Source organism: Salmo salar, chromosome ssa09 (assembly GCF_905237065.1).
Source record: "Salmo salar chromosome ssa09, Ssal_v3.1, whole genome shotgun sequence".
NCBI classification, from domain to species: domain Eukaryota; kingdom Metazoa; phylum Chordata; class Actinopteri; order Salmoniformes; family Salmonidae; genus Salmo; species Salmo salar.
The window spans coordinates 133,395,968-133,423,486 of record NC_059450.1 but is presented as its reverse complement, the minus strand read 5'-3'; the positions used below and the strand labels follow the sequence as shown (position 1 = coordinate 133,423,486).

Sequence of the window (27,519 nt, the reverse complement as noted above, 5' to 3'; positions counted from 1 at the left end):
TCTTCAGTAAGACCATTCTACTGCGAATGTTTGTCTATGGAGATTGCATAGCTGCTCGATTTTAAACACCTGTCAACACTGGGTGTGGCTGAAATAGCCGAATGCACTAATTCAAAGGGGTGTCCACATACCTTTGTATATATAGTGTAGCATCAATACTGAGTAATTATAAGTAGACCTATGGTGCTTGAGGGTATTGGGGTGTGATTCAGTGTGAGTAGTCCTACTTTATTGAGTATGTAAAGGTCACAAATATCAGTCGCAGAGACACCGCTGGGAACAAACACAGAAACACAGAGGGATTGAAAAAGCTACAAACAGTTGGAACAACCAGGGCATTATTCAAAACATTTACATGTGGCTGAGAGATACAAAGTATCATCAATTATAGGCTTTGTGAACGGGTAAATTGCACAATTGTTTTAGGTTTCATATCATGTGGGAACGTTATCGAATAAGCAAATATGCGGCTTATAATGCATTTAGGCATTTTGTCTCCATAAATGAGACTAAAAGTGTCATTGATGGATAGCCTACCTGTCTTTGCTCATAGTGATCTGTTTCAATCTGTACATTAAGTAAGGAAACATTGCCAATATAATTCAGTTGGCAATATTTATTTTATTATACTTGATTCACAGAAGACTCCTTATAAATATGTACAGTATGCAAGATACATGTTCATGTTTATTTTCACCATGATTCATTCATTGGTTTCAATGTGGGGTCAAGGTTTCCTTTATTAAACAAAAATGTTAAGATTACAGGATCATTGCAAAACAAAGACATGCTGTTAGCTGTTACAGTAGCTGTTATGAACCAAGGACAGTCTATGAGACACGTTGTCTCAAAGCACTGAAATGGAATCTTTCACCCCATGACTACCATTGGATTTTCCCAGCTTGTGTATCTGTTCATTTCGATTTTGACGCCATGATCCATGGGCTGATTGCTTAGGGAAAACACATTTGTTCAATCAAAGAAAAAATAAATTTACCTTTCTGTTTGATTTTGCTATCGGACACATTTCCTTTATTAGTTGACAATCATCATTGACACCCAATTCATCCCTTGCTTCAACCTGGTCTCAGAGAATTTTGTTTTATTCTGTACGTAAATACACAACACTTCATCATTTAGTATGATATTACGTTTCATATTAAGTTATGTATTAATATGTGGATGTCCATCACCCCTTTCGTATTATATATTACAAATTACATGATGAAGTTCAAACTCGCAACCTTTGGGTTGCTAGATGTTCGCGTTATTCGACCACTCATTCACCCTGACCAACCACCCTACTTTCATTTCTGCCTTAACTAACCGTCTGTCTTATGTAACCATACCAAACTTAACATACCACACTAATTTGAGTGTCCCAGATTTACATATACTATGTTACGCCTAGTCTATGAGACCAGGATGCTTGCTTATGTAGCTTATAAATGGCATGTAATATGACTAAACAGAGGCAACATAGCCCAGGTGGGGATTTTGACATAATGGAACAGATAATATACAAGGACAATGTTCAGATGTCCCCTGCTAATAAAGAGAGTACACAATGCTCTCTGTGACAATCCCAGCATCCTTCACACTGTCGCCCCTTCCTTGAGGTGTATAAACTTGCTCAACCGAGTGTGAGAGAGCACTGATGTCATGGGTTGTAATAGAGATCTCTAGTTTTATTGCCCGTTGACGGCTAACATTTTTGGCTTTCTATGTTCAATATTGTGGTTATTAAGACAATACTTGTGGCATACACCAGTGTCCTGCGAGGTAAGATAATTTTTACGGGGTGCAATAAATCCATTCCAGTATCTTCATTCTTAATGACATTTTATTGATTTCTTGAATATTGTTGAATATTGGTTACATATTTTGTGTAGTTTTCAAGGTCATGTGAATAGAATATGATTGCATTTTAAGTAGCAAAGGGTTGACATTTAACTTAACCAATCCTAATGTGATGTGTTCCAGGCACTGGCTCCATCCTCCTGTCGGCCCTGCAGTCCCTGCTCTGTGCGCTGGGCCTGGTGGCCCAGGCTGGAGAAGCAGGTCCAGGTCTTCTCTGTCATGCAGTCCATCGTCTCCTTCCTTATTATGGGTGAGATTCCCTGATGAGCTCTAAACACTTCACTGTCAAATGGCTGAAGCACTGGATTTTTGGTTTCTATTTATGTATAGCATATAAATGCAGCCTTTTATTGGGTTTCTTGAAAAACTGTTGCGTACTAGAGGGCATAAACATGGCACCATGGTCTTAATGGGTTGCACAACCTCTAACTGGCTATGGCACAGCACAAATAGTAATATATGATTCTCTAAACTTGTGTGCTTATTTGTATACTCTTTTGTATTTTTACAGATTTTAAAGGACAATAGGATGTTTGTCAACGCAAAATAAATCTGTGTTTCATTCCCTGGCGTCTGTGTTGGACCAGGCCCTATATGCTCTGTGGTGATGCAGTACCTCCTCTGGACTAACTACTGGTGGGTCACAGCCTCATGTACCATCTGGCTCTTCTATGACTGGAACACACACAAACAAGGCAAAGCTACATTACAGCCCTTCAGAGAATACAGTTGGAGTAGGGCACTGGTTGTTCTTCAGACTTACTGTAGCTTTTTGTTGATGATATGGTGTGTTGACTCCTAGCTGGCCGAAGGTTCTCGTGGGTAAGGAACTGGACAGCGTGGACCTACTACCAAGACTACTTCCCTGTCCGAGTGAGTGATAGTAACTGCACACTGATTTGTCACATTCCAAGGGCAAATGAACTGTTGTTCAAGCCAATATATGCTATTTAGTATAATTTCAATGTTGAGTCTCATATTTAACAATCTTGTGATTTCAGCTTATCAAGACTCACAACTTGTTGCCCAATCGAAACTATATCCTTGGCTACCACCCACATGGAATTGGAGCACTTTGTAACTTTGCAACAGAGGCCAATGGTTTTTCAGCCTGGAATAACACCATGTGTGGCTACCCTGGCTGGGAACTTCCACATGCCATTAGTCAGAGAGTACCTGATGTCTGCAGGTGAGGACACTGGTCTCTGGTTAGTCTCAACCCATACTAAAAACAATGAGTGATTGTTCTTAACATGGACATACATTGTAGATTAATTTCCCTCCAAGGACAGTAAAGGTTTAATTTATAGATATGATTGAGTAGTTCTGTAAATGTTGCTCCTAAAAAGAGTGATTCATTATTAATCTTCAGGGGTTTGTCCTGTGAATCGCACCACTCTGGAGTTCATTCTGTCGTGTAATGGGGACAGGGAATGCAGTCGTTATTACTGTTGGAGGGGCAGCTGAATCTTTGGACTGTACTCTAGGAGTTCATTGTATGACACTAAAGAACCGGAATGGCTTTGTGAAACTGGCTTTGCAACAAGGGTGAGTCCCCATGGTAAACACAAACAATCCACACCAGAAAGCTACATTGATTCAAGGAGATACACTTTGAACAGACTGTCAAACTAATCAACTGGAGGTGAGACTGACTATGTTGTGTTGTGTCTTATTGTGTTATTGTCTACCAGGGCTGACCTGGTGCCTGTGTACTCATTTGTAGAGAATGATGTGTATAAGCAGCTGATACTGAATGAGGGATCGTGGTGGAGGCTGATCCAGAGGAGGCTACAGAAGATCCTGGGCTTTGCCCCCTGTGTGTTTCAGGGCCGGGGCCTCTTCTCCCCTGACACTTGGGGCCTGGTCCCCTTCTCCAAACACATTCGCTCAGTTGGTAAGCTTACCATGTTCCCTAGAAATACTAGCGGGTCTTGTGTAAAGTTATTGATATGTTATTACTATGTAATTACCATTTGACCATGTCATTTCTTAGTAATTTATGTTCCTCTAAAACAAATGCAAACTTACATTTTTTTTTCTTACCCCATTAAGGTATGTATGTGGAGAATGGCCTTGGATCTAATGTAGAATTCAAGTACATTTGATCTATTTTAGGGTGAGTAACACTGAGAAAATGATTTTGCCTTTCAGTTGGAAAACCCATGGAGATGCCCAAGATCAGTTCACCCAGCCAAGAAGAAGTGGATCATTACCACACCATGTGCATGAGCTCCCTTACACAACTCTTTGACAAGCACAAGACCCACTTTGAGCTGAGGGAGGAGGATGTTCTGGTGATTCACTGAGGAGTGGTCATACCCTGGCCGGGTCAGACGCAAGCACTACTCATTGGCTGCTCCAGATAAGCCTTGTACATTATGACTGAAGCTGTAACTAAAGGAACCATCTCACAGATCAAAGGCTACCTGTCAAGACAGACAGAAACACAATAGATGCTGCCGGTTCTTTTCTAGGATAATCACTAGGTAAAGTGTCCTGGGGGTAAGATTGTTGTTTTCTGTCTGGATCCATAGCCTGCTGTAACACATTGTATGCATTATTGCTGTCATCACATTCAATTCAGCATATTTCTTCAATTTCTGGTTCTGCTGATGAAAATAAAACAGATAATGTGTATTTTAAATCCATAACATTCATTTTTTTAAATCAGAACTGGGTTGTTTTCTGGGCACTTTCTATATATATATTGCAGAGAGAGCATGTCTGCAATATATATATAGATGTCAAATCATTTCTGTATTTGTCTTAACAAGTCTTTCTGTATTTGTCTTAAGTCTTTCTGTATTTGTCTTAACAAGTCTTTCTGTATTTGTCTTAAGTCTTTCTGTATTTGTCTTAACAAGTCTTTCTGTATTTGTCTTAACAAGTCTTTCTGTATTTGTCTTAACAAGTCTTTCTGTATTTGTCTTAACAAGTCACTTGCATGGCCACACGGGGGCATCTTGACTTTTCACTACAGTGAACGAACCAATGTATCCCAGCTATTCAAACCTTTTGTAAAATATTGTATATCAAGCAGGCATGCAATATCATGTATTATTAGTTGCTTGTATGTTTTAATATAACTATTCAGTGGTTCAGTGTGTATATTTAAAGATATTGTTCAGAGAGACACTATTTATCTAAATTCACTTGTCCTCACATTTTTCCACATAAGAACAAGTGAGGTCAATAGACACTCAAGATGTAGCTTCCACATTATCATAATCTGTGACGATCTGTTCACAAAACAGTGATAAGAATGTAGGTTTTAATAAAACATATACACACTATAACATTCCCCCCTTTATTTTAGAAGGGCACAGAACACGAAAAACATTCAACTGTCGTCACATTACATGTTTTATTCCTTCTTTAAAACGATAATAAAGTATGAAGGCCATGATTTGTCATTGGTGCCCTCTGGTGTTATTGATCATAGTTTGAATCACTAAGCCCTCACTGAAAGCCCTGAATCTGCCTGTCAGTCAGTGCAGTGGTCCCCAGCCCTTCATCCATCCACATGTGCATCTGTTGAAGGAGTAATGTGTTTGTTACCACAGCTTAACAAGATACAGTATGTCACCATATTGACTTTCAGTTGCTTCTCAAACATTACATATGCCTGTAAAACATTTGGTATCTTTGTTTGTTCATTGTAAAGAACTGATGCCTTTGAGCCATTCACTCTGTAATTGTTGTTGTTCTAATTTTCTGGATTTTACAGCTAAACAATCAAAATGTGGAAAAAACAAAATACTTTATAGTAGTATCATAAAGTTGGGTTGACACCTAATCTTGAAAGTGAATCAATAAATGAAAGATTATACAACCTGCTGTAGAATATATTATTAGCATTGTCACGTCCTGGCCAGTATAAGGTTAATTGGTATTGTAGTTTGGTCAGGACGTGGCAGAGGGTATTCGTTTTATGTGGTTTGGGGTGGTGTGTTTTGTTGAAGGGGCATTTGGTTGAAGTATTCCGGGGTTTTTGGGCACTGTTTGGTTTTCAGGTATTCTATGTTTAGTCTAGTACGTCTGTTTCTATGTTTGGTTAATTGGGGTTGGGACTCTCAGTTGAAGGCAGGTGTTGTCTATCTGCCTTTGATTGAGAGTCCCATATATTAGGGTGTGTTTGTGTTTGTTATTTGTGGGTGATTGTTCTGTGTTAGCCTTGTGCTTTGCAGACTGTCAGTTTATTGTTCGTTTTCTTGTTTGTTGTTTTGTGGTCGTTTTGATTTAATTAAATGTTCAAAATGAACAACCGCATGCCTGCTGCGTTTTGGTCTACCTTTTCAGACGACGATTTCGCAATATCGTCAGAAGACGAAGATAAGTGTGACAAGCATGCTATGTATATTGGCATGATTATTTAAAATACGGCACATACATTTCCAATTTGTACCATTACCTATGCCCTCATGTCTCTTGCCTTTTTTCTAGTATTACATTGGTTATCATTTGTACCTACAGTTGAAGTCGGAAGTTTACATACACTAAGGTTGGAGTCATTAAAACTCGTTTTTCAACCACTCCACAAACTTCTTGTTAACAAACTATAGCTTTGCCAAGTCGGTTAGGATATCTACTTTGAGCATGACACAAGTCATTTTTGTGGCATCATCATGTTGTGGGGGTGCTTTGCTGCAGGAGGGACTAGTGCACTTCACAAAATAGATGGCATCATGAGGGAGGAAAATTATGTGGATATATTGAAGCAATATCTCAAGACATCAGTCAGGAAGTTAAAGCTTGGTTGATGGTCTTCCAAATGGGCAATGACCCCAAGCATACTTCCAAAGTTGTGGCAAAATGGCTTAAGGACAACAAAGTCAAGGTATTGGAGTGGTCATCGCAAAGCCCTGACCTCAATACTATAGAAAATTTGTCGGCAGAACTGAAAACGCGAGTACGAGGAGGAGGCCTACAAACCTGACTCAGTTACACCAGCTCTGTCAGGAGGAATGGGCCAAAATTCACCCAACTTATTTTGGGAGGCTTGTGGAAGGCTACCCGAAACGTTTGACCCAAGTTAAACAATTTAAAGGCGATGCTACCAAATACTAATTGAGTGTATGTAAACTTCTGACCCACTGGGAATGTAATGTGATGAAAGAAATAAAAGCTGAAATAAATCATTCTCTCTACTATTATTCTGACATTTTACATTCTTAAAATAAAGTGGTGATCCTAACTGACCTAAGACATGGAATTTTTACTCGGATTAAATGTCAGGAATTGTGAAAAACTGAGTTTAAATGTATTCGGCTAAGGTGTACGTAAACTTCCAACTTCAACTGTACTACATACATTAATGACTTTGACCTCCATATAGATCTTTTTAAGTTTTCTGTAATCTGAGATTGTGTGAGTTCTTTAATAAGAGTGAAACTTACATGACTCCACTTGAAATGTCATCCTCAGTGAGATATACACATAGGTCTACCATGTTAATCAATAGACTTACCTGCCCCACTGTGAGCCAAGCAGGAGATGGAGCCATCAACCAAGCTGAGGTACCTGACAACTCTGAGAGAACCACAAAAAGTTAATTCATACCTCCCCCAAACGCAATGCATCCGTAGAAACCTTCTGCAGGATTGTTGAAAATGATGTAGGTGACAGACTGAAAGACAAACAGAAACACAAATCCTATGATAACCTGAGTAGAGACGAGAGAATGGCTCTTAAGGACTTACAATCAGATCCTTCAATTATCATGAAAAAAAATTAACAAAGGAGGAGGAATTTGCATACAAAACAAATGTGACTATGTGAATGAATGTTGCCAACAACTATCTAAAGGTGACTTCTATCACAAACTGAATCATGACCCTACCCTAGAATTCCAGCATAATATCATATCCGGCAAGCGGTACCGGAGTGCCAAGTCTTGGACCAAAAGGCTCCTCAACAGCTTCTACCCCCAAGCCATTAGACTGCTGAACAATTGATAACCCCCCCACCACCTGTACACTGCTGCTACTCGCTGTTTGTTTGTTACCTATGCTTAGTCACTTCGCCCCCACCTACATACAGATTACCTCAACTTGCCTGTACCCCTGCACACTGACTCAGTACCTGCGCCCCCTGTATATAGCCTCATTATTGTTATTCTTATTGTGTTATTATTATTATTTATTTTTTGCCTACTTGGTAAATATTTTCTACTTCTTGAACTGCACTGTTGGTTAAGGGCTTGTAAGTAAGTATTTCATGGTAAAGTCTACACGTATTGTATTCAGGGGCATGTGGCAAATAAAGTTTGATTTGATATCCACAGTGGAAATCTATTTGGAATCAGGACAAATCACCAAAAAATAATGTGAATTTCTATATGTGAAATTTCCTAAGATACCAACTTTTTATACAGTTTCTAAATTACACAAACAAGTGTCTCCTCCCCCAGGTAGACCCATTGTAGCAGCAATTGACTCTGTGACGTCCAGTGGCAATTTTAGCATGTAAATCTTGGTGGGGCAACAAAAAAAAGTGGGATGCGTGCCAGCAAATCCACTACACAACACTGAACAATACATTAATTGCACTATAACGGTGACAAACGGTGCCCACAAACTGTTAGGGCCTACATAAAGCTGTCCCAACAGCAGAGTCCCAACAGTAGTCCCAACATCTTACCACTGCTACACCTGGCTTTCAGCTGAGCCTTGTCTGGCAGCGAAACAGTTCATTCAGCCTCATTTACTGCCTTTTAAAAAAACATAGCTGATATGGCTGACTTGCTTAAACAAATGTGATTTCTATTGACAATTGAGATGTACAAACTATGGCATAAGGGGACGACAAGAGGATAAGAGGCAATCCGTAATTTCAATTAAGACATTCATGAGCGAGCAACGACGGAGATAGTCAATAAAACTATTTGTTCAGCAGTTTTGAAATGTACAGCGACAGAATTCAGAACATGGGCTGTTCTTATAGTGTACTCCCTGTACAACAAGTCAGAACTGTAGGATAAATAAAGTGGGAATTTAAACAGACAATGAAAGCTCTTACAATATTCGATGATTACATTTCTCTAAAACAGGTTATAGGCTACATGTGCACCACCAAGTTAGAACAGTAGCTGAAATTAAGAGGTGAAAATAGACCAAATTATTAGGGGGAGGCACATTGAATGGCTTTTGGGTCTTTGCGTGTCAAAAAAGATACACATCATATAAACATTATTTGACTCGTTAAATAAGCTTTTAATTTGACACATCAAATAACACAATTCTATTATAGAATGTTGTGTGTTCTGAAATTGCACCTGCAAGCCAAGCGCCACCCCTACTATCAGTAGCACTGTCAAAGCTGTACCAAACAAGTACACAAACACCACGAATGATGTGTGTACAATACCGCGTTGGTGAAAATAGACCAAATTATTAGGGTGAGGCACATGGGCTACTAACAGCTTAGTATACGACATACACTTAGTACTACTTTCTTAGCTACAGTATACATATCTTCCTGACATATGACATCATTTATGCAGCAGCATACAACACATTATTGGACTCACCTTGTGAAGGTGGTGCGGTGGTCCTTTGTGGGCAAATTTTGTCATCAAACTTTGTCATCAAAGTCTGGCATTCTCTGGATTTATGGTGGGAACTCCATTGAATAGCAAGCTAGTGTGTGGAAACGACAAGCGGATGCTTCACATTTATACATCCAGTGAAATATCTGTCTCATTGTTGTATCTGTGGTTTTGTCCAACGAACAATAGCGGAATTACTAAGTTTATGGCTCTCTTTCGGGATGACGATATCTACTTTGCAACTTTTGAGATTGGACTGCCCTCTTGTGGACTTTCCCAAATAATTTCAAGACAAAACTCGGACGTCATAGTAATAACGTAGCCTACAGTAAAATTGCAACAGTATAGGATTATAGTATCTTGGTATCATCTTCCCTCCTCTGCACGAGGTCATGGGCAGGTCACAGTAACTGGTAGACTTGTGCTTGTAGCATAAAGGAGGGAAATGGTATAACCTTTTTTGTAAAGGTGTCATAAAACAGACTTGCAAATAATGGTGACAAATACATATTTACCCTCAAATTATAGTGGTAGCCTATAGTTAATTGCCTATACTCCTAAATCAACATAAATGTATATGACGAATTCACATAAAATAAAGAGCAGTATTATTAAAGACACCAGGTGGCATTTAATTAGAACAAAAAAAATATTTAAAAAATGTTTAATGGCAATATTCTTCAGGTACAGAGCAATATTAATTATCAAAATGTTACACATTTATGCCCAAAAAACCTTGTCTAGAGGTAATATTTTACTCAGACTTTACAGTTACAATTTTCATGAAACTATCAAAGACTTAAGCTAAAATACAACAGGGAGACATCATTTGAATGTAATTGTAATTGGATTTCGTCCCCTTTATACGGAAAAAAGTTCAAACTTAATATGCTATATCACCACAGTGCTGATCTCAGGCTCGGGTTCAGGCTCATCCTCGGGGTACAGTCTGCAGTATTTGTCAACCATGACATCCAGGTCATGCTTAACATGAGAGTTTATGTGGAGCACGGCCAGACTCTTGCACCTGTGTTTGATAGGTGTGTCACTGAGATAAGTCTGCAGGCGTTTCCTGGATGTCTCAGAGCTGCCGCTGTCCTCCAGCATCAGGACAGGTAGGGTGGTCAGGACCTTCAGGAAGCAGTTGACGTTGGGGAAGAACTTGACGTCCGACAGCTGAAGTGTCTCGTGGATGGTGGAGGGCAGGCGGACCTCCTTGCTCCGGTGCTTCCATTTAATCTTCCAGCAATGCAGCTCAGCGGGCAGCGTGTCTGGGTTGGGGAGGTCCTTGCGGTACACATCTGCATGGTTCTCCTCTGAGGTGTTGAACTTCATCTGGCCCATGATGGCAGGGACCAGTGACAGGCACTTGAGGGCTTTGAGGTTGCTCTGGGAGAAGATGTCGTCCACTTCATCGATGATGCCGCGGATCACCGGGACCGTCACATACTCCTTGAAGTAAGTCTCTGGCGGGATCTCGCCTGGGTCGGGCGATCGGTGCTTCCGGAGGAACAGACGAGGCACCTTCACCGGGATCTCCATGGTACCCGCCAGATTCACAGCCTCCTCAAACCAAAACTCATGGTAGACCTCGATGTTGTCGAAGACTTCATTCAGAGAATGCAGGACAGCTGTTAGACTGTTGGCAGCGAAGAACACATCAAGGGCCTCCCCTTGCAGGTTTTTGCCGAAGGCTCGTGTGAAAGAAAGAGCATTTTTCAGGATGACCAAGGTGACAACAAACTCAAAGTCAGCCAAGGTCTCTGCGATCGAGTAGGCGACCCCAGTCATAGCGTCAGGGAATTTTACGTTCTCATTGTCCCGAATGCAGTCCATGCACAGCAGGAGGGACTCGAGCAGGTCCACAGTCAGTTCAAACACATTGTGCTGCACTGTCCAGTTAGAGCTGCAGGCCTCCTTCAGCTCGGTTGCCTTCTCATAATTTCCCTGGTGGTAAACAGAGATGGCCTTCTCCAGCTCAGCCTGCAAGGATGGAGACTGCTTAAAGAAGATGCCAATCTTTCTCAGGGTTGCCATGACAACCTGAACACTGGGGAAGGGAAGGCTGTTGGCCAGGTGTATATTCAGTGCGCAGGTGGAACAAGGCGTGTGCATTGCCATGGGGTACTTTCCCATCAGTCCGACTGCCACAGCTTTCATCTTAGTGGCAAAGGTGCCAGTGGCTACATGGGCCTGGCCACGGCAGTCCTCCATCCTCAGCCCCCACCCGTCTGTCACTTGGGTCTCCAGCCTCTCCACCAGTGAGGCCTCGTCCCCCTCGAACGGCAGAAAGTCCAAGAACTCCTCCCTGAGAGTGTTGGACTGATCTACAAACCGCAGAAAGAGAGGCAGGTGTCTCTCCCCAGCGAACTCCACCAGGTCCCCTGTGACCAGTGAGAAGAAGCGACTCTCTCTCACCTCCATGAGGATCTCCTCTCTGACAGTGCCCTCACAGACGTCTAGGAGCTGGCTCTGCTGGGCCGTGGAGAGGTACTCCACATTCACTGCTGTGGCCTCAAACCGTCTCCTCAGAGCCTCATCTCCAGCATTAATGCGGTACTCCAGTAAGGCCTGGAAATTACTGGGATCTCTCTCCAGTCCTTCTGGGACATTGGTCTCCAATGGGATGTTCTGCTTTCCTAGCATGAAAACAATCTCAAACAGAGACCTCAGGTAATCTCGGAACTCCTTCTCCTCTGGGGACAGCTTGATTTCCTCCTCAGCGGCATCTTGACCCTCAGTTGCCTCAATGTCTTTCTTTGAGTGGAGCTGTTCAATGGAGGATGCCACTGCAAGGACACAAAAAAATGAAATTCGACATAAGCTCATGTTTAACAGGTGTATGGATACAACAAAACTTTTAAATAAAAACAATTAAACTTACATCTTCTCTCTTTAATTCTCCTTATGTCTTCTTCAGTCTGTTAAAACAATTATTTGAAACATAAGACAATGTAACTATGTTAACTATTACATTGAAAACAGACCTACAGAAATATAGCCAGTAGTAGTTAACAGAAATGTTCCTTTTTGAAGCAACACAAGGATATAAAGTTCTAGTAAAAAAAGAAGCGATATTATACCAATTCTTTGATCCGCTTGCGATGTCTGCTATGAGGATTTTTGAGGTGGCTTGTTAAATCAAATATGGTTGGAATAGCAGTATCCTTCAGTACTGTTCTGTAAGGGCTCTGAAAAACAATAATGAAGACAAAACAAGTTATTCAAAATCAAAACACAGCTCAAAACCTCTCAAATGTAAGATTATGATCATCTCTAAAAAGACAGATTGTTCAGTGAGGTAGACATGTTTCAAACAAAGACCTTTGTGGTTTGACATGCACTTACTGTTTTACAAACCATAGCCGGGTCAAAGTGTTTGGCACACAGTCTGTAGTGTTTATTGAGTTGGTCTGATGTTTTCGCCTCCAGATCCGCCCGGCGACAGTTCTCAACCCAGAGCCTACATCTGAACAAACCAGAATAGGAGGGGTTAGTTGGAATTTTTATTGGCCTAGTTATCTGTAAACTATTCGTTTTAAAGAATCATGGTCCAGACTGAAGACGATGATTAATTTACTATTTAGGTGTGTTAGTGCTGGGGTGGTACCTAATATATATATATGTATATATGTCCCAAAGTTTCACTAGAGGTACGATGGATCTACATCACAAATGCCATGGGGGCTAACTTATCTGTACAACTCAGTGACAGGCGAATGTCAGCACTGTAAACCACACACACCACTTGGCTGGCTAGCTAGCTATTTCCCACATATGAAAGTTAGCTATGATGACTAGCGTGCTACTGAACACAACATAGCTAAATTTAGCAAGCTATCGTATAACTGGTTACTCCCCGAGAAAGGTAGGGGTTCATATTGTGACGGTCAGATGTTGTCATACCTTTCTGGATCTCTTGGAAACCTGAAAAAAGCCAAATCGGATTGCGTGCTCTTCCTGGTACAATTTGGAGCCGCGCAAAAATTGGGCATTGTGCATAAACGTTTATTCAATTTCAAATGAATTTAGTATTCAGACATATGCTTTGCGTTTGAATAATGTATATTAGACAAGCTAGCTACCTGTTACTTTGAAATTAACCTAAAAGGCGCGCAACAGTGCTAAGCGTGGCCTGGAGGATTTGAGAAAGAGGAAACCGAACGGCTTCCGTTCAACAAACAATGTACGTCACAATGATGTCTTGTCACGTGCTCATTTGTGTTATCTCTGCGCACAGATCCAGGATCAGCTCTAACTAACAACAATTACACATTTACATTGTAAGGGTTAAAAGAAAAACGTACCCCGGATCAGTGTAAAACCCGTGAACAGAGGCTTCTAGATGACCGTGCGTCTACGTTACACTGAAGATTTCGTTACACTCGTGTAAGAGGTACCCCAAATTTGCTCAAATATAGCTAGTTTGTCATGGCAATAGGACATATAGGATATATAGTCAACTTTAAACGGCTACAGATCGGATTCATGAAAAAAACAATACCAATGTACTTATAAACGAGCGTAAATAAAGATAAAACACATACTTAAAATACTTAATCTGGCTCGTTGGTCTAGGGGTATGATTCTCGCTTAGGGTGCGAGAGGTCCCGCGTTCAAATCCCGGACGAGCCCTCTTTTTATGTCTAAAATTAAACATGTGTCAACGTTGTGGATGGAAACATGGTGAATTCGCTATATATGTGCATGAGTTAAACCCAGCAAAAATTGAACTCACTGCGTCATAAAGCTATTGTTCAATCTCTGTTATAGTCTATGTAGTTGCAACAAATGTACCACTTTTCACTACGTTGTTACAGCATTCAATTACTTGTATTTTACCATTGCTCTTCAAATTTAAAATGATGGGCTCGTCCGGGATTTGAACCCGGGACCTCCCGCACCCGAAGCGAGAATCATACCCCTAGACCAACGAGCCACAGCGTAAAATAAGCCGATCTACATGATTATAAAATAAGAAATTCCACGTGATAATTTGACTGACGATGTGGAGTTCATAAGGACACTTCAATCATAATACATCTCATCTACACCCATTACATGTAGCTTGCTGTTGTGTAGAGAATCACTCAGGCGTTCTTACGACACTAGTACGATAACGTTGCCGGTTTGTTGTGCTGATCAGTGTATTAATGAGTGTGAATCATAATTATAGGCTACACAAAGGAGTTATGGCGTTAGACAGTTATTATTATTGAGCAGAAAAGTGTCCACTATCATGGTAATTTATTTGGTATTTGTGCAGGTATAAATAGCATTGAGACAATAGACAGTGTATTCCTGGAAGAAATACATATTGGTGTGTGTGAAGATAAGTTGAGGAACAGAGGCTCACAACAGTTCAATTAACTTCTTTTTATATATCATACATAAGACTGTCTTAATATAATACAAAGGGCATTGTCATATACACAGCAAAGTCTTGACTAGATCTTACAATCTGTGGATACATGGACTTATCCTTTTCCCCATGCTGTTCAGTTTTATAGTGCATGTTGCATGTACAAAAAATTTGATGAAATAAAAAAAAATGAAGGAAAAGATATTCAAATGAAATCAGAGGACTTGCGCTTCTGTAGGGTGAGGGATATGTCAACAAGTACTCAAATGTGTGAAACCCAAACATAACAGCCTTATTGAAAATGGAACCACTTTTTTTCCACCATGTGCTTCTCATACAACCAAAATGTAAAGTTTGTGGATGTACATGCACTTACAATATACCCTGTGAAAATTAAGGTTTGAAGATATAGCTTTCCCTGTTTGATTCAAACCCTACCTCATAGTGTTGTCCTGATGTAGTCAAGTACCTCTGACCAGAGACCATGATACACCACTGACTAAGAAAACAGATCTTGCCACTGAATGGTCACCAAATTGACAAACAATCATCATACCAGCAGGAGCAAGGTAGTGAGTTCTATACTTCCTTTATTAAAAAATATAAATATATACATAAATTCTATTTCAACTATTAAAAAGGGGCTGCATGTCATGACAACTGCTCTAGATCAAAGGTCATTCAGCATGATCTGAAACAGGCTCACACTTAAGAGTCACTCAAGTTTATTTTTTTTAAATACTTTTTTTAACCTTTATTTTGGAATGTTTAGTACCAGTATGAGTGCCAGCAAAACCACTGTCCATTTCTGAATCTCAAATCATGAGGGGTATGAAAAATGATTGTGATTATAATTTTAACATTTAGATAAAATCAAAATATCATTACAGGTAGCTTTGCATTTGAGTTTGTGGTTATACCAAACATGATTTGTCCTTATGATGGTCTCTCCCCTGAATTATGATGACAATAGAATGGTGTCCTGCGGTCTGTGTGTGTTTAACTAAGAAGGCTGTTATGAGCAGGACTTTGGTCTTGTTACTTTTCCAGAGATGACAAAAAAAAAAAAAAAGCATTAAAAAAAAATAAGCACTTCAAAATCCCTGATATAAAATAAACTGAATGAAACATGTATTTTATTTACTGTCGAGTTCTACGGACATGCATGTGTGCCTAAGTTGAGCACCATCCTCAGGACATTAGCAAGAGGGCTGACTGGCACCCTTTCCAATTGAATAGGACCAGGCTCACAAGGTGCCCTGCCAAATCATTTTGAAACAATTGTCTGTACGCTGCCAGGGTAATGAAACTAAAATAGTCTTGAGTTATGGCAGTAGCTAGCATGTCGACCAAATTATGTATGAAAGGCAGCGAAACCCTTAAAAATAGTATACGTGGGGGAAAATGCAGAAATAGAATGCAGTTGTCTCCATTGAACCATGAGCTTTTAATTCTGCTACTCTGGAGCCTGCCGAGTAACTACCAATGTCACTAAACATAAAGGTTAAAAGAGAGAATCCACAAATTAAATCAACCAAATAATATGGAAACAGGTTTGGTAAAACATTGCAACCTTAGCTACCGTATATTTTAACAGTTAAGTTCAACAACGGGTTCCAGTTTTGCTAGAGCAATATATTGCTGCTGTTTTGTATTGACGTTAAAATAAGATCTTGATAAACAGAGTCAAAAGTGGTGAACTGCTACATTATTGGTTACAGACACCTAATATGCTTTAAAAACAACTGCTTTGGTATAAAAAATATCCAAAGGGAAAATAAATTATTGTAAAATTCACAGCATAATTTGAGGAGGAAAAAAGGCAGTCACTTAACTCGTTTTTTTTCTTTTCAGTTTCTGTTTAAGATGGAGAATTTGTGCAGGTGTTCAGATGAGGAACTACATGCAGATTTGGGGGGGGTAAGCAAAGGGACTCTGGAAAAGATAGTTCTTTCCACTGTGAAATCCTTAATCTGTGAACAAGATTTTGAGGAAATAATGTTTAGGAGATTGGTGTGTACAAGAAGACCCTGTAATGTGGGGCCCCATTAATGAGAAATCTTTGTAGAGAAAGGCCTCAGAAATCATTCTTAATTACCTTTTTCTATGATGTTTATTCTCCTTAAAGAATTAAGGGCTGTCTAGAGAGAAAAAAAATAGAGGAAAGCCATGTTAATTCAAATGATAATGTCCAGCTCCGTCCCATTCCAAGTCCATGAGTCGTAAGGCCAAAGGGTTATCTGAGAACCAGCCACTGACTGAACCAGTCTTCCCCGCGCTGGGCCGGATCCTTTTCTTCTCCAGAGCCAATCTCTCGTCTGTGCCAGGCCGGGCCCAGCTCACCAGGCACCTGGACTTAATGGGGGCAGCGCTCCCCTCAGAACCTCCCCACATCTTCCACCTGCAGGGTATCCCCTCCACTGTCTGGGCCAGCGCACGCCATAGGAACTCCACTGCTATGTGCTCCCCTCTCACAGAGTTACACAATACCAACAGACAACACGAAATATCACTGCAAACACTTTCCTCCTGGTCAAGCTACATCTTTTAAAAGCAGCTCTTTTGTGAAAATTCACTTTAAAAAGGGTAAAACAATCAACAACCTGTGGAACAAAAATGTCAGAAATTCCACCGTTTTAAATAAGAGGCTGTGTTAGCATTTCATTACTGACAGCTACCTGTAAAACTGCTTCCAACTTTATCCCCAATGCTCACCAGAAGATTTTGCCACGTAATACCAGACGGTGGTTATTTGTTACATGAATTTTGTGAAATGGCAGATGGATGTCTCAATTTTACTATGGTTATTTTGCAACATTACTATGTGTAATGATTGCAAAAGGAAAAACAGAAACCACATTCTTTTAACAAAGGATCTTCTCTGTAGTAGCGGTTCAGTGATATCTCCCTTCTGACGTGAGCAGCTTTAGTTCGACACACCTGTAGTAAAAAACACCACCTTAAAAATGACGCACAGGGGGAACACACAGCCAAATGTCAGTGCAGTCACGAGCTGGCCATGGAACTCTGCTGCACACACACTCCAGTCATGGGAGACTCCTCCCGGTCCATGCCCTGCCTCATGCCCAGGTGGCCCTCTGGTAGGTAGTGAGCTGGCCCAGTGTTTGTGCCCATGGGGTACGCGGGGTGGGCGGCCATGCCCGTCTCCTGCCGGGGGTTCGAGAAGGCGCCCAACCCCATGCTCAGTCCGCCGTGGTGCCCAAAGGGCAGGTGGCGGAGCTGGTAGGCCTGGTTGCCATGGTTCCCAGTGGAAGAGGAAGATGTGGAGGAAGAGGAGGCAGAGGAAGACAGGGAGGTCATGGACAGATGGCCATGCACCACCTCCATGGAGTCCTGTGTGGAGGCGCTGTGTGTGGGGGAGGTGTAGTGCCGTGGGCGGGGCCTTGTGGCCATCACCTGCGCGTGGTGATGATGGGGGTGGGAGTGGGGGTGCAGGGCCTTGGGGTGCTGAGGGGGGACATGGAAGGTGGTCTCCTGGACTGGGTGGGTCTCTCCGGCCACTGGCTCTGGTCCAACGCCGCCTCCCCTCACCAATGGGGGAGGGTAAGTCTTTCTTGCCTGTCAGTGGACCACAGATACCGAAATCAAATCAATTAATGTCTCTCATACTGACTTTGCTGATAGATACTTTGAGGAAACATGTACTTAATATGACTGTGATGTGGTTGTCCCACCTAGCTCTTAAGATGAATGCACTAATTCAGTCGCTCTGGATAAGAGCGTCTGCTAAATGACTAAAATGTCAATTTCAATACTCTTGTCAAATGCTTCTTGGAAAATGTCATACCATTACATTCTCAGTGCATTTAATATTGACCACATTAGGACTTTCAACAGGTTGTCTATTGATTAATTAGCTTCTTCAAATGAATGACAAAGACATGTCACCTGTGGACAGAGGGTGTCACCATCGATGGCTGGCAGCACTGCCCCAAAGTGCCCTCCACTGTGTAGGTGGTGATGGGTGGGGTCGGACCTTGCTCTGCCACTGGTACTTGTCCCAGATGATCCTCCTGCAAGAGAGAGACGAGGGCACAACCTCAGCCTAAGTCCATCACACCACATCTAAAAAATGACAACCTAGGAAAGGTTTAAAATAGTATATATTTTTTAAGCACCATCAACTGTTGGGTTTCCCACCAGTGCACTGAAAAGGCACCACTTTGAGATATGAGCCCACAACAGCAATATTCCGAGGAGAGAAAGAGGGTCAATTGAGCCAGGGAGTGTTACCTGAGCTGGAGGAGGTGCTGGAGGTGGTTCCAGAGGACTGGGACTGCTCCAGCGCTGGGCTGGTAGACACACTGCTGCTCGTGTTGGTCCCCTCGTCTGCAGTCTTCTTGAAGAAGCTGTGCTGTAGGGCGTAGTAGGGCTGTATGCGGCTCTTGGGGTCGTAGTCCAACATCCGCAGGATCAGGTCCTTGAACTTCAAGTAGTCAGCGACGGCGTGGCCAGACTCCCCCGCCCGCCGGCCACCTGGACCCCCGGCCTCCACACCCAGGATGGAGTGGAGCTTTCGAGAGGCTGGAGGCTTATACTGCTCAGAGGAAAGATGAGGGGAAGAGACAGAGGGGGGGTCAGGTACTTGAACTCAAATACACAACACTACCAAAAGCCACTGTTTGGACACCACATTGAGAGAGGAACTGCAGAACACTCACCCTTTTGCCATCTTTGGTCTTCTTAACGCTCCATGTGCCATCTGATAGCTTCTCAAAGAACTTCCTGGCTTTTGGGGCTAGGTCCATAATATGATTGGGGGGGATACCTAGAACTTCAACTATCTTATTCATCTGGTCCACCTGAGAATTATAGAACAGAACAAAATACTGCCATGGATTAATGTTAATTACGTGTATCAAATGAATTTACTCAAGAGTTGGATACATTTAAAAAGATCTCCAGCTAGTCAGTCAAGCCTACTGTACCTCGTTGGCTCCACTGAAGAGGGGCTCTCCGGTGTGCATCTCTACCAGTATGCAGCCCAGGGACCACATGTCGATGGCCAGGTCATAGGGCATGCCCAGCAGCACCTCTGGGGAGCGGTAAAAACGACTCTGGATGTACTGGTATATCTGACGAAGGAGAAAAAGAGTAAATCACAACCTATTCTTAAAGATAACATTACAGATATCAGCATTACAAGCTTGAGAACAGAATATACGTCAGAGGTATACAGAACATATGCAAGAAATGAGACTTGTGAAAGACAAGGTTAAACTCTTTTGGACCAAGTAGTAGATTAGCATACCCTCTGTCCTAGTTGGCAGGAGCTGCCAAAGTCCACTATCTTGATGGCGCTTCTTTTGGGGTTGCACAGCAGGATGTTCTCAGGCTTCAGGTCACAGTGGATGATGCTGAGCTCAGGCGTGGCCAGGAACAGCAGCGCAGTGCAAAGCTGCTGGGCAAACTTCCTGGTCAGGTTGAGAGAGACGCCACGGAAGTTGGTGTTCCGCAGCAGGTCGTAGAGGTTGTATGAGAGCATCTCAAACACCAGGCAGAGGTGGTTCCGGAACATGAAGTGACGTTTCAGGTGAACTACATGATAGGAAAATGAGACATTCTGCCAGTCAAGCTTGGCTGATACAGGAGAGATTGGTGTAAAACACGACAGTACTCCATAATGGCTTAGACAATAGACAAGCACTAGAGTGCATTACCTATGTAGTATTTCATCTCAGTGTCATGTTTGTTCATGAGCTCTAGGAGACGCACTTCAATCTGGGCTTGATTGAGAAAAGCTTTTTTGTTCTTGATGATCTTGATGGCAACCCACTCCTGCTCTGCACGGTCATAAGCTTTTACAACCTACAGCAATCACAAGGAGAGAAAAAACACCGACACATACAATACCAGCCAAAGGTTTCAGAACACGTACTCATTCAAGGGTTTTTCTTTATTTTTGCTATTTTGTACATTGTAGACATCAAAACTATGAAATAACACATATGGAATCACATGAGTTTCTTCAAAGTAGCCACTCTTTGCCTTGATGACAGATTTGCACTCTTGGCATTCTCTCAAGCAGCTTCATGAGGTAGTCACCTCGAATGCATTTCTATTAACAGGTGTGCCTTGCTAAAAGTACATTTGTTGAATTTCTAAATGCGTTTGAGCCAATCAGTTATGTTGTGACAAGGCAGGGGAGTATACAGAAGATAGCCCTATTTGGTAAAAGACAAAGTCCATATTATGCCAAGAACAACTCAAATTAGCAAAGAGAAACAACAGTCCATTATTACTTTAAGACATGAAGGTCAGGCAATCAAGAAAATGTCAAGAACTTTGACAGTTTCTTCAAGTGCAGTTGCATAAACCATCAAGTGCTATGATGAAACTGTCTCATATGAGGACCACCACAGGAAAGGAAGACTCAGGGTTACCTCTGCTGCAGAGGATAAGTTCATTAGTTACCAGCCTCAGAAATTGCAGCCCAAATAAATGCTTCACAGAGTTCAAGTAACAGACATCTCAATATCAACTGTTCAGAGGAGACTGCGTGAATCAGGCCTTCATGGTCGAATTGCTGCAAAGAAACCACCACTAAAGAAGAGACTTGCTTGGGCCAAGAAACACAAGCAATAGACATTAGACCGGTGGAAATCTGTCCTTTGGTCTGATGAGTCCAAATTAGTGATTTCTGGTTCCAACCGCCGTGTCTTTGTGAGACGCAGAGTAGGTGAAGGGATGATCTCCGCATGTGTGGTTCCCACCATGAAGTATTCACTATTATGATATCCCATCTGCTTTGCGTTTGGTGGGACTATCATTTGTTTTTCAACAGGGCAATGACCCAACACACCTCCAGGCTGGGTAAGGGCTATTTGACCAAGGAGAGTGATGGAGTGCTGCATCAGATGACCTGGCCTCCACAGTCACCCGACGTCAGCCCAATTGAGATGGTTTAGGATGAGTTGGACAGCAGAGTGAAGGAAAAGCAGCCAACAAGTGCTCAGCATAGGTGGAAACTCCTTCAAGACTGTTGGAAAAGCATTCCTCGTGAAGCTGGTTGAGAGAATGCCAAGAGTGTGCAAAGCTGTCATCAAGGCAAAGAAAGGGTGGCTACTTTGAAGAATCTAAAATACATTTTCATTTGTTTAACCCTTTCTTGGTTCCCACATGATTGCATGGTTTTGATGTCTTCACTATTATTCAACAATGAAAAAATAAAGAAAAACCCTTGAATGAGTAGGTGTGCCCAAAATCTTGACGGGTACACACTAGCTACACAAGTGATCACGAGAATAATGTTGAATCATTTACAAAAGTGTACCTGTCCAAATGACCCTTTGCCGATCAAGGAGTCAATCTCATAGCGGTCCATCCACTTTTCCCCATTCTTGACAATGTAATCGTAGTTGTCATCGTCATAGCCATCGTTGAAGACCTTCCTCTCTTTCTTGTGACTGGAGTCTTCACCCTGACCCGTTTGGTGCCGTCGCTTCTTTTTTGCATAATACACCTAGAGTCCAGGAAAGAACCGCAATACAGACATTAGCATATGTACTTCCTGATCTAACTGACTACATGAAAAATATCCCAAACTATAATTTTTTTGTGTTGTGGCAATTGCAGTTCATTAAACAGCAGAAACCAGTCTCACCTCATTGATCTGTTTATAGGTTTTGATAAGGTCTATGGAGAGCTTCCTCAGGGGAGCCAAAGTAGGGTCACGAAAGCACTGGGGTATGTGCCTCTGTAACAAATCACAAGGAAAGCATTAATATCTCAGAAAAAAAAAATGTGTATGAACTTTTCTTACAATTTGCAATCAAAATGATAGGCTACTTAAAGTTCTGATTTATACAGGGCAAGTGCGTGTTAAAAAGTGTATGACAAATTGAGAGGTTTGTGGGTTGCTTGTATACCGGGTTGGCAGTGAGCTGTTGCGTCTGGTCGCTGTACGGTAGGACCGCAGCAGTTTGGTCAGTGCTTGGCTGGTGGCGGTCACTGTACTGCTGGTGCGTATGGGGCATTGGAGCAGCCATCTGAAGACCAGCAGCATGGAAAGAAAAAGAGGGCGCAAGCCGGACGGACGAAGGTTTGCATGCTGAAGTCTCTCCTCCTGAAAGAAGTCAACATTTACACGAGTTAATGCTGAAATTGTTATATATATATACACAAATTTAAAAAACAACCTTATACAAACGTTCCCTGAAGTAGTGAGAAATCAATTTGATTTTTCAGACTGATTACTCCATCAATGGCAGGTTTCCTGCAGTGACAAACTGATCTAAAATACCACATCAAGGGGTCTAGAAGTGTAGGCACACAGCTTTAACCTTTACTATGTAGTATGAATCTCAATGACTATCAACTGAAATTCCGAAATGGGATGTTGGTAAATTCTAACTAACATGTTATGGTCAGTGTAATTTCTCTCATATAATTGACATGAGTCGGAAGACATAGGCCTAACTCTTACTGTTAAATAGTGCTATTATTCAAATTATATATGGCATGTTTGTGGTAATTGCATCCATGAGAAGGTGCCGACAGAACAGTGGGAGGCTATAGAATATGTACTTTTAGATCAGGAATAAAAATGCAATATTTATATAGCCTGGGTAGCGTCAACCTTCTCTTTATGTGAAAAGAAATCAGAAAAGTATTACATAGCTTGTTCATCTATCAGCATCTCACCAGACAACACAATTCACTAGCGCTACACAGTAACCACTATTCAGAATCCCAGCAACAGCACCTAATTAGCATAGCCTATCACCACAGAGATACAGCGTGATTTGGCAAGCCCATCAATGCACAGGCCAATCACAACGCAGTATGCAAATAGCCTACTTTTGTTGCCAGGGCAGAGCGGCTCCCATTTTCCAATGAGAAAGCAAGAAATAAACAAGAAATAAAATTGAACTTTGGCACACTTAGAGGCCGCTTTCAGTACACTAGAGCCCGACAGCAAAATAGCAGCACAGCCTAAAACCTGCACTCCATCTGAGAGCACTAGAAACAGAGCTGACCCAGCTGTGGAGGAACAAATATATCCAGACTAATAGATATTATTAGGAGAACCTTGGAAATAAAGATGTACAGTAGCTACATTCCAGTTTAGAATTATACAGTGGTAATATGCCATTTCTGACACATCATACAATAATAAAACATGTATTAGGTATAACTGATCATGGGGGTGACCTCAGACTCCGACAAAAGCAAATAAGGTAGCCTAGTCTAACCCCATTTCTCACTATAAGTAGTACAGTACTATTCCTTATAAATTGTGATTTATATTACATGTATAATATTGTACATTTAATATTATATTGGCCTTTATATAATTAAATCTGGGGCTGGTGAGTTCACACTTGTCATTTGTGTAACTGTTCAATAATAATGCTTGCCAGTTGTTGAAGCATCCTTCCAAGCTCACTAAATGCAAAAGACTCATCTGTAAGGATGACTGGCATTTCTTTCTTCTCCACTTTCTTGGCTGACATCTTGAGGTGCACCATGGTTCTATTTTAAACATCACTCCATTTAATGTAATCCCAATTCCAAATTGTAAATTGTCAGAAGACTGCCTCCTCCCCACCAAAGAGAAAATATTGCAGATATTGCAGCTAACCTGGATGCATCGTCTCCTGTAAAATTTCATATCATCCTGGGAGGAGAGTCCAGCAGCAAACCACAACCCACTATGAAGAACAAAAAGAGATAAGTATCATTGACTGTGCATTTCTGGTGGGATCCACTTTCCAATAGCACAAAAACTTGTGGAAAAAAGGGGGAGGAAAAATACCAAAACATTGCAAAGGCAATGGATGACTCACGCAATGTTTTTCAGAAAATATATATTGTAAAATTAACATTTTGTAAATCTAGAAAAAAAGTTAAAATCAATCCAACAAATCACATTTTCCCAGTCAGTCAGGTTAATTTCAGTGAACCAATGACTCAAAGATTGTATTCGGCATGTTGACAATTAACCATATAAATCTAAGCTGTATAAAGCTGTTTACTTTCTGCAAGAACAGTTCAGAAACATGGTTCACACCAAGACAGGTGACATCCTAACAAGCAGGTAAAATCAGGTTGACCATTGTTTTGGACCTAGTAAAACTAGAGATCTCCTCTCAGAATGTCTATACCCATTGTCAAAGCCATTAACTTGATATGCCTGTGATGAAGATGACCTGAATGCCTCAACAGCAACTAATTAATAAAAGAAAATCAAATATTACACTATGTATTGACAGTGAGCTGAAGTATTTTCAGTGTGGGAAGGGTTGCTAAATATGATATGCAGTATAAGCCTGCATTGCAATGCAAGTATTTTGAATAAACTGTATACCATTTAAATTATTCAGAACAGTGCATATAAAGTAGAAATAACGCATCCAACTGTTCCACTAAGGAAAAACAAGGTAATTGCTTGTAAAGCATAAACGATGATAACGTTCACCGTTTTCAGGACCGTCTTCTGAACAGTTCCTTTCCTGGCTATTGAGTCGAGGCATGAACACAGGCCTAGTTACATTGATATACCGTTATAATACGAATTGTGTGTATGCATCTTCATATCTAACTATGTCTATCCTATGACATTATTTATTAAAAACGATTCCCTCAGTTTTGTTACATACTTGCACACTCAAATCGGGCTGTCATCAGTTGAAAATAAGGAATTGTCAACTGTTAGCTAACTACTCACAGGTGATGGAGTATTTCTCGCCATGGTTGGAATTTGGAAAGGAAATCATCTGTTTAGTTTAGCCTTCTCAAGAGCAGAAATGTCAACGGCAAAGTCTGGCTTCGTCCACAATGACAAATACTACCTAGCTTGGTTGCTCATTAGCTAACGTTACCCTTCTAGCTTTGGTACGTTAAGGCAAGCCACCCGTTTCCTCTCGCCAGAGTGATTGCAGTGACGATGTGTTCTGCGAGCGAGCTGTATGGGCCTACTAGCAAGCTACGCGTTAGATGACCAGCTAGCTATGTGGCGAGCTTGCCAACTTATTAGCAAGCCAATAACGCATGATATGGGGCCCGAATTGTTAACTGGATACATTGTTACTGTTACCTTGCCCACACCTTTCTAACAGGTTAGCCATGTTAACAACCGTAGCTAGCTAACGAGCCTTGCTTACCATAAACACTTAACGTTAGCTAGCTAGCTATTAACTTCCGTTAGCACTTTGACGTAACGTTAGCTAGCTATTAACTTACGTTAGCACTCTGACGTAACGTTGGTTAGCCGCTAGCTACAAATAAAGGTACAATGTCGTTAGCTCACTAGCTAGGTTTAAAACATGTTAGGTGTAGCTAGATCCAGAGCGCTAACGTTAGCTAGCAAATATGTACTGGTTAATGTTACCGACATTCTTATGACATCCCCCGGCCAATACAATGGTTGCTGATCGTTAGCTAGATAGTTTATTAGTTAGCTAATTACCACCCCCTGTAACGTTAGCTACCTTTATTACACAACACACAGTCAGCTTCATATATGGGCTCACCTCTGATGGCACGATCTTCATTTAAAGTCAAATAACCTGTATGATAGGGCAACTTATCCAGCTTGAGCTTCTCCGCCCTCAGTCGTCGGCTAAGTTAACCGTAGCAGTCAGTCAACTCAATTCCCGTAACGCGAAGGTGAAAAGTATCCCCCACTGGCCAGCCAAGTAAAACTTCTTGACGATCAAATGCGTTCCCAACCAACAAAATTAGTTATCCACCCAACTTCGACTAGCATCAGCTGATGACTAGCGCCAGCTAGCTCGTATGCTAGTTGACAAAACGAACGTGGCTACTGCTGTTGACTAGCTAAGGTTAGCGAGTTAGCTAACAAGATTCTGTAGCTAGGAATTCAATAGCTAAATAAAAGGTTACTACATTCAGATTGTTCCGTTTTCTTGCAAGTTCACCACGGGAAATACGGACGTAGGCAATCATAACGAATAATAATCAAAATCCCCCATTATATGAAACAAATATCATGCCCTAAAATATACGCTTATTTTGGACAATAATTTTGATGTCAATTTTCACAAAATGGCGCGCGTCCCAAACCTGCGCAGTGAACCGGCCCGGTAGACCAGAGACACTGACAACTATAAGTGCGGCTCCCCCTAAATATATTTAAACTATGCTAAATCATTTGCTTCTTAATTGTCTAAATTCGATCCATTCGACGCATTGTTTTCAACACAAATGTCAATGGTATATCCAGTGATTGCATTATTCCGGCGGGAAGGGAGAACATTTGAAAATAATCCGCAAAAAAACCTCCTGACAAAATGGCGACGGCCTGAGTTGTTACTATGACAACTGTCAATCAAACTATTCAATCCCCGGATGACCCAATGACGAAAATAACTCAACTGTAAATTCAACGTTGCATGCTGTCATAACTTGTCAATCAATCAGTAATTCTAATGAAGAAATAGTCTCAATTTAAGTATAACATTCTAAAGTAGAATAAAATCATCGATAGGATTTCTAAATTATTTTGAGAAAATGCATGAATAGGAATTTGCCAAACTTTCTTGCATGCATTTTTGTGGCAGTCATAAAACTGTATGTATGACTGCAAAAATACATTTGTAGAAAATGAAATGCAAGACATGCAGACCTAGTCTTCTTCATTGTAAATAAGAATTTGTTCTTAACCAATTTGCCTAGTTAAATAAAGGTTAAATAAAAAATACATTAAAAAACTGTCAGATTGACATCATGATTCCTGAATATGAACAAGCTGTGTGATATTGTT

General features: G+C 41.2%; 2 protein-coding genes, 2 non-coding genes and 1 pseudogene across 7 annotated transcripts; 2 read left to right on the top strand and 3 right to left on the bottom strand.

Annotated features, from left to right (window-relative positions):
• Positions 1–1,505: 1,505 nt before the first annotated feature.
• On the top strand, positions 1,506–5,274 carry LOC106613005 (diacylglycerol O-acyltransferase 2-like; annotated as a pseudogene).
• Positions 5,275–10,059: 4,785 nt separating this feature from the next.
• Positions 10,060–13,610, bottom strand: LOC106613007 (52 kDa repressor of the inhibitor of the protein kinase). The gene is made up of 5 exons (XM_014214814.2): positions 13,316–13,610; positions 12,758–12,878; positions 12,493–12,600; positions 12,294–12,330; positions 10,060–12,198 (listed from the first exon to the last, which is right to left on the bottom strand). Exons 1-5 carry the CDS (start codon positions 13,402–13,404, stop codon positions 10,301–10,303), a joined length of 2,253 nt encoding a protein of 750 aa, XP_014070289.1. The 5' UTR covers positions 13,405–13,610; the 3' UTR covers positions 10,060–10,300.
• Positions 13,611–13,972: 362 nt separating this feature from the next.
• On the top strand, positions 13,973–14,044 carry trnap-agg (transfer RNA proline (anticodon AGG)). The gene has a single exon. It is a non-coding gene; the product is annotated as a tRNA-Pro (tRNA).
• Positions 14,045–14,276: 232 nt separating this feature from the next.
• Positions 14,277–14,348, bottom strand: trnap-cgg (transfer RNA proline (anticodon CGG)). Its single transcript has one exon. It is a non-coding gene; the product is annotated as a tRNA-Pro (tRNA).
• Positions 14,349–14,770: 422 nt separating this feature from the next.
• Positions 14,771–27,061, bottom strand: LOC106613008 (dual specificity tyrosine-phosphorylation-regulated kinase 1A). 4 transcript variants are annotated; one of them, XM_014214815.2, is made up of 12 exons: positions 26,267–27,061; positions 24,376–24,445; positions 22,661–22,857; positions 22,396–22,488; positions 22,066–22,254; positions 20,453–20,600; positions 20,044–20,330; positions 19,721–19,867; positions 19,454–19,594; positions 19,026–19,329; positions 18,681–18,805; positions 14,771–18,350 (listed from the first exon to the last, which is right to left on the bottom strand). In XM_014214815.2, the coding sequence occupies exons 2-12, from the start codon at positions 24,383–24,385 to the stop codon at positions 17,778–17,780; spliced, it is 2,214 nt and encodes a 737-aa protein (XP_014070290.1). In that variant the 5' UTR covers positions 24,386–24,445; positions 26,267–27,061; the 3' UTR covers positions 14,771–17,777. The 4 variants fall into 4 exon arrangements, with proteins under 4 accessions (XP_014070290.1, XP_014070291.1, XP_014070294.1 ...); XM_014214816.2 differs by lacking the exon at positions 26,267–27,061 and adding an exon at positions 25,462–26,230; XM_014214819.2 differs by lacking the exon at positions 24,376–24,445.
• Positions 27,062–27,519: the final 458 nt, after the last annotated feature.